The 7,841-nt window shown below is 24.0% G+C and overlaps 1 protein-coding gene across 1 annotated transcript; it reads left to right on the top strand.

Annotated features, from left to right (window-relative positions):
• Window positions 1-6,280: 6,280 nt before the first annotated feature.
• Window positions 6,281-7,330, top strand: LOC136075808 (ATP-dependent DNA helicase PIF1-like). The gene has a single exon (XM_065789246.1). The coding sequence runs from the start codon at window positions 6,281-6,283 to the stop codon at window positions 7,328-7,330; it is 1,050 nt and encodes a 349-aa protein (XP_065645318.1).
• The last annotated feature ends 511 nt before the right edge of the window (window positions 7,331-7,841 follow it).

The following is a 7,841-nucleotide window of genomic DNA, read 5'->3' as shown; positions in this document are numbered from 1 at the left end:
ACAAGTTTTTTTTTGAAGAATGTTAATCTGTTTATATTATGCAAGTATCAAAGTTCAAAAGTATGATGATCACATTTGAACTTTAAACTTTATGATGTCATGCAAAGTTCAAAGTTCAAATGTGGTATTATGACGTTTTCTGAACTTTGATACTTTAATTTTAATAAGATGAGTTGTTATGACAACCTTTTTATATAAAAAGGTAAAAAATATCGTTCAAACACAACAGTTTCGAGACACAACAGTAATAAAGGTAAGTCGAAGAAAAAATGGATCGATGTGTATTTGACGATAAAAATTGTAAAAATTGTGTAAAATCGCCAAAGGAATTGAGTTATTATGAAAATACTCGTTTACAAATCGTAAAATTAAAATACAAATATTTCAATCAAAAGCCTGTTTTAGATAATACTTCTTGTTTAGAAGAATATGATCAAGAATTGGTAAAAAATGTAGACAATTTATTATTACAAATATATATAGATACCGAATTTCAGACCATGGAAATTTCAATGTTACCTTATATTGATGAACTTTATAAGAGAGCTTTAAATTTAAATGATTTAGAACAATTTGATTTTTATTATAATTGGTTTGGTTTTTGTAATGGTTGTGAAAAAAAAATTTTATTCTGTTTCAACTGTTTCTTTTGTAATTTAAGTTTTTATCAAGAATGCATTTATATTCATAGAGAAAAAAGGACACACGCAGTTTATTCTTTTTATTTTAAAAATATTGTATTGTTTAAATTTTTTAGATGATTAAAATAAGAGATAATCAAGAATGGTCATTTTATGAAACAAAGCAGAGCGCTTGTTTTGATTTAAAAAGTACGAAACATTATATACTTCAACCTGATGAACGTATTTTAATTAATACTGGTATATATATTAAAGAAATAGATCCGGATTTAGTAGGACAAATATATTCCAAATCAGGTATTGCTTATAAACATGGTGTTATTGTATTGAATACTCCTGTAATAATAGACAGCGATTATAAAGAGAAATTAAAGTGTTGCTATGGAATACTTCTAAATATGGTTATGATATTAAACGTGGAGAAGCTGTTGCTCAAATGGGATTTTTAAAAATATTTAAAGCAGTAAAAATAGTAGCAGAATTCGACGGATGTTTTTGTCGTTAAGTGACCATGTCAATGATTAAAGATGTAGAAAGAAAAGGGGTTTGGTTCAACAGGAAAATAATTTTTTATAGAAATAATTTGTAATTTTTTTATTTTAGAAAATTAAAAAAAATGAATTGGGAATTTAAAGAATCTTTGGATGTTATTTTAATTCTGGATATTGAACAATATCGACGTTTGCGAAGAATAATTGATTACATTGAAAATATTCAAACTATTTCGTTTGATGATGATGTGGGTGTTAATTTTAACACTATGCAGTTAATGTTTATTCAAACAATTCAAAGTCTTTCGTTAGAACAATTAGACGCATATTTGGATATTTTTGCTATAATACATACCTCTTCTATGAAAAAAGAAGAGTGTTTAATAAATAATAAAATTAATGGATTATTTGATATTTTCATAGATATGATGGATGAGAATAGAAAGAATGAATTTGAGAATTCTATTCAAAGTATTATAAATAATGTAAAATTTATTACAAAAAATTTTTCAGATTTACTTAATTTGGGATATGATCATATTAAATATAATCATGATTTAGAATATGATTTTGAAAATTTATTAAATATTGAATGATTTTTTAGATTAATAAAAAACATGGAAATTATTTCAAAGAAGAATATTTGGGAATCGATCAAAGAAGAAAATATTATCATGTATAAAATGTTTCAAGATATGAAAGAGTTTTTAGAAAACAAAAATTTTAGTAAAGTAAATGAAGAAAAATTAAAACAAATGAAACTTTGTGTTCGCGATATTGATGATGGTTTGTTAATGTATCGCTGGGACGATATAAAAATACACAATTTGTATTTAAAAATGATTATGAAAATGTTTTTAAAATGTAATAACACTATCGTTTTTTTTTATGAATGGCAAGAAAGTTATATTGCGATAACAGCTAAAGATAAAAAAATTTTAGAATGTATATTGTATTTACGAAATCGTTTTGTAGAATTATTAAGAAGAACTATATTAAAAACTGTTAATTTTCATGATAGTATTATAAATATTGTAAATATTAATAATATTGTATAATTATTATTTAGTTAAAAAACACGGAGTTAAATAAAAAACATTTTTAGTTTTTATTTTAGAATTGAATAAAATGGAGTTGAATAAAAAACATATTGTAAATACTAATAATATTGTATAATTATTTTTTATTTGAATAAAAAACATGGAAACCAATTCAAAAATATGGGATAAAGGTATTGTTGAATATATTATACAGTATGAAGATATCAACTACGAAAAATTACCCTATTGATTTAATGTTTGTTGTAAAAAAAGTGATACCAGTGATTATAAGTTATGGCGCACTTTGAAACACTTATCTAAAGTATTATATCTTCGTTTTGGTCGCTTGCAAGAATTTTTAAAATGTGGTTTTCATCAAGAGAAAATATTAATGGAATTGCAAGAGGTTATGGAAGAAATTAATGAAAATAGTGAATTTATTAAAAAGTATTTATTTTTACGAAATTTTTTCACCGAGATCGTTTCACTCATGTTGATCATTTCAAATTTTGGTATCAAAGAAGATCAAAATAGAGTTGATAACGAAAAAGAAGAATTTAATAAAAGAGAACAAGCAATGATTTCACTTGTAAAATCACAATACCCAGATTTTGAATTGAAAGAAACAAGTTATTTATCTAAAAACGAAGAACGTTTGAGATTAAGAATAATTATTAGAAATTATTTTATTACTTTGTTTACAAATATAATTATGATGTAAAAATTTTTTATATTTGTATTTTTTACATTTGCATGCTTTTATAAAGATTTTTTGTATTTTAGGTTAACTAATAAAAAATGGAATTCATTACAGATATTAAATATGGAAAATATGGAGAATTTTTAAAAATTGGTAAAAAGCTTGATAAAAAAAACCCTAATATTGCTTCTGAATATGAATTTCTCAACGATTTTGTTAAATATGGTATTTATGCTATTCGATTTGATAAAGACTTTGATAATGATAGTGTAAAAGAAGCTAATGAGGAAATGATTAAATTAATTCGAGAAGCTGGTGAGAAAGATTGCTTTAAAGGTAGAATGAAAACTTTACAAATTTATATGAAAGCAGTATATAAATTATATAAGAATAATAAAAATTATAATAAAAGTTTAAAGAGAAAAATCTTAAAAAAAAGCAGAATCAAAATAAAAGAGATGAGCTCATGTTTGATTTCATTTAAAAAAATGTTCCTGAATTTAACAAGGAAATAATGAATCATTTTTATTATCAAAACGAATCTGAAAAGTTGTTAATTTTTCGAGAGAATTTGCAACGATCATTTTTGAATACGATGGAATATTTGAATACTTTTGTAGATTACTGATAAAATTGTCAATAAATTTTTTTGTAATTCTTTTTTAGCTTACATAATTAATTGGAAAATAATATAGTGATTTCTTCAAACTTTGTAGTACGATCTTCAAACAGTGTTATTAAACCACCAATTTCATCGTTTCGTTATTTAGAAACTTGTTCATGTTGTAAACATAAGACTAAACTTGTATATGTAATGAACGCTTTCCAAAAATAATTTTGTAATTTTTTTATTTAGATTACATAATAAAAAATGGCAGATTTTGAATTTCAAGTTGAAAATTTAATTACTCAACTTTTGATAAAAACAGCTGTTCTTCACTATAATACTCAATATATGCAGTGGTTAAAGCAAGAAATAGACTCTTGTTCGAATGAATGTTGTACTCATTTTAATATTTGCGAATCTTGTAAAACAAATAATGAATGCATTCGAGAATACATTCGCGATGAAAATATTATAGAATTAGTAATTGAAATATTTGAAAATTATAATCAAATATAATTATTTGTAAAAAAATTTTTTTCAGATTTCATAATAACATGGATATAATTCTTGAAGTGGATTTTATTAAAAATGCTAATGGAGATATTGATATGATTATTGATGAAAGTAAAACAATAATGAAACTCGACTTGTTCAAATTTGTGAGTAAACAACAGTTTGTTAATGAAGAAATGAGTAAAGAACAGTTTGATGGTGAAGAAATGACTAAAAAACAGTTTGATCAGTTTGTAAAAGAAATTCGAGAAATAAATCCGAAAAAATTGCGAGTAAAAAATTATTCTGAAAATGATTCTTTGAATTATGATCCTTGGCAGTTTATCAATAAAGATGATTTGAAAATTTGTGAAATAGTTTCAAAAAAAATTGGCTGTTTAAAAGAATTACTTTATGTTATTTGTAAACAACACGATTATACATATGTTGCTCTTTGTAAAATTGCTCAATGTGATTGTTCTTCCCATTGTGGACTTTGTAATATAAATGCTGGTTTTATTCATGTAGCTTTAAGAAAAGCATATCGTATATATTTTTGAAATATTTTTTACATTGAAAAATAATTTGTTTTTTAGATTACATAATAAAAAAATGAATTATGATCTTTGGCAGAATAATTTGTTTTTTAGATTACATAATAAAAAAATGAATTATGATCCTTGGCAGAATAATTTGTTTTTTAGATTACATAATAAAAAAATGAATTATGATCTTTGGCAGAATAATTTGTTTTTTAGATTACATATTAAAAAAATGCAAATAAAACTCGAAGAAATTGTATTAAAAGCATCTAAAAAAGTTGATTTATCAAAAGAAGAATTGCTGGAAATTTATGAAAATCAAAATGAATCAATTAATATTTTGGCTAACTGTGATTGTTTAGACTATAATGATGATCAACTTATTTGTATGAGTTGTATATATTCGTCTGAAAAAGTAAAAGAGTTTTATGATATGATGTTAAAAGCTTCTATAAAGATTGGTTTAACAATAGAACAATTAAACAAAACTTTTTTTAATTATAAATATCAAATAAGTGATTTGGGTAATTGTAAATGTCTTTTGGAACAAATACGTTCAGATTGTGTATTTAAAAAAAATGAAATTATTTTTTGTGAAAACAACAGTTTTATTAGAAATTTATTTGATTAATTTGTATTTTTATAATTTTTTAAGTTACATAATAAAAAAATATCTAAAACAACCTTTGAAGAATTTGATTTATATCGTTTAGTAAAGAATGAAGATATTGATTTCGATGATTTATTAGATTATGTTGCTCAATATGATTCAAGTGGTGAAATAGAAAAATGCATGCTCTCAATGAACGAATGTCAAATTGTTACTTGTAGTTTTAAGTCGTGCAAATCTTGTCAAAAAAAATTTGAAAAAGTAAAAAGATATATATTCGACAATGATCTCAAAACAAAATATCAAATGGAATTATTGACAAAAAAATAGTTTTTCATAACAATTTTGATGTTGTCTTGATCGACGATTGTTTCTTCTTTAAAGTCACCTTTTCTAATTCGACAAACAGAGTTTTTTACATTTTACTGTATTTTTTTGATTACATAATAAAATGGAAAATAATAATATTAAAATGGTTGCAAAGAAAACAGGACTTTCAAAAAATTTATTAAAGAACATTTTCAAGTATTATAAAAATGAAATTCTTAATTTGAGTTTGTGCGAATGTAAAGAAAATATGTGTTTGATTTGCAAAAAAACTTTATTTATATTTAAAGAAATGAATGTAATAATTCTAAAAAGTACTCTAAAAATAATTGTAAACACGAATTATATATAGATTAAATTTTTATTATTTTTAGCAAAAATGAAAAATGTCTAGTAAAAATAATGAAAAATTGATAAAAGTGTTAAAAATGAATAAAGCATCGAACAATAGTATTTAATGAAGAAGAAACATTAGCTATTCGATTTTTATTACTTATGAACAAAGATGTTGGTTTTGACAATGATGGTTTTTTATCTAGATTAGAAAAAAAGATGGATGCAAACATTATTTATATGATGTTTTTTGTAAAATATGCTATTATGTATTTATATTCAAAATAAATTTTATTTTTTTCAGCAAATAAAAAAATGTTATCCTTACAACAACAAAAAGCATTTCAATGGCTCAACGAAGGTCTCAATTTTTTATTAGTGGAGGAGCTGGATGTGGAAAAAGTTATATTGTCAATTAATTTGCTCAAAGTACACAAATCTACAAAACAATATATATCACAGCAAGTATGGGAAAAGCAGCTTATTTATTAAATGGTATGACAATACACAATTTTGCAGGTATTGAAACAGGTGTAAAAGCATTAGATTATTATATGAAGCATATGCATCCTGAAGTGAAAAAACGATGGTTGGAGACGGATGTTTTAATTATTGATGAAATATCAATGCTTAACGCTCAAACCTTTAATTTATTGCATTTTTTAGCTTGTAAGATTAAACAATGCGATGATGAACTTTTTGGAGGTATACAAGATATTGCTTGCGGTGATTTGTTACAACTACCTCCAGTAAAAGGTGAATTTGTATTTAAATCAAACATATGGCAACAATACATGATCAATGTTCTGATTTTAACGGAATGTTTCAGACAAAAAGAAGATGCTCAATTTTTTGGAGCTTTAAACGAAATACGTTTTGGTCAAGTGTCTGATCAAACTATCGAATATTTTATGGATCGTTGTTTTGAAAAGGATGAAAACATCAACATTAAATACACGAGATTATTTTTTAAAAATATTGAAGTTGATACTTATAACAATAACAAATTGAACGACATAAAGAACGAAGGAAGGTGGTTTTATGCTAAAAATGTAATCAAAAATCCAAAGGTTCAAATCACGTTTCAAATTCCAGCTGCTGTTTATCTTAAAATAAATGCTATTGTTATGCTTGTCAGAAATATGAATGTCGAAGAAGGTTTGTGTAACGGCACTATGGGAGTGGTAACATTGATTGAAAATAATGCTGTTTGGGTAATTATGAATAAAAAAGAAGTTAAAATTGAATGTATAAAAGAAGAATTTTTAGATTGTTCTCATGAAGTTGTGGGTTCGAGAATAGGATTACCTTTAAAGTTGGCTTTTTCTTTTACCGTTCATAAAGCGCAAGGAAGTACAATGAATAAAGCAGTTATTAATTTTACTTCAAACGCTTTTAATAATAGTCTTTATTATGTTGCTTTATCACGAGTTTGTTATAAAGATGATATTTTTATTATTATAAATAAAAAAACAGAATTACGAAAAATTTTTAAAAATTTAACTGCTAATTCTGATGTTATTGAATATTATAAAAAATACATGTAAATTTTTTTTTCAGATATAAAATGAAATTTAAAATTAAAACTGAGGAAAATCAATTTAGTAATAATAGCAAGTATAGAGAACTTCTTTATTATATTGAAGACGATTTTAAAGATGAAGATATTGTCGAAGAAATAAAACTTAATGATGAAACGCAAACCCCTGATGAAATTGTTTACCATGTAGAACAAAAAACATTGGAAGGATTTGAAATTGAAATGAAAAATAGTAGTACTTTTGCAGATTTGTTTCAAAATTTTTTAATTGGTTACAACATTGTTACTTTGTGTTGCAAATCTATTCAAGATGGTTATTGTAAAATAATGAAGCGATGTTACAATTCGCCAGTTTACTTTATAAAACCTTTAGAAGGTCCGACCAATGTACGTTTTATTCAAGACGCCAATATTCGAGCAGTTTTTAATATTTTAGAAAACGAAAGCGGATGGAGATTATTACGGTTGTGTAATATTAAAGTCAAATCGCTAAGTAATTTATCTGAAAGATCAATGAC

Source organism: Hydra vulgaris, chromosome 02 (assembly GCF_038396675.1).
Source record: "Hydra vulgaris chromosome 02, alternate assembly HydraT2T_AEP".
In the NCBI taxonomy this organism is placed as follows: Eukaryota; Metazoa; Cnidaria; class Hydrozoa; order Anthoathecata; family Hydridae; genus Hydra; species Hydra vulgaris.
Note: the sequence above shows the minus strand (reverse complement) of the source record. Positions and strands in the feature narration are given on the sequence as shown.

What these genes read in the sequence shown, in the direction of transcription:
- LOC136075808 (XM_065789246.1), top strand. Translation starts at nt 6,281, where the DNA reads ATGACAATACACAATTTTGCAGGTATTGAAACAGGTGTAAAAGCATTA.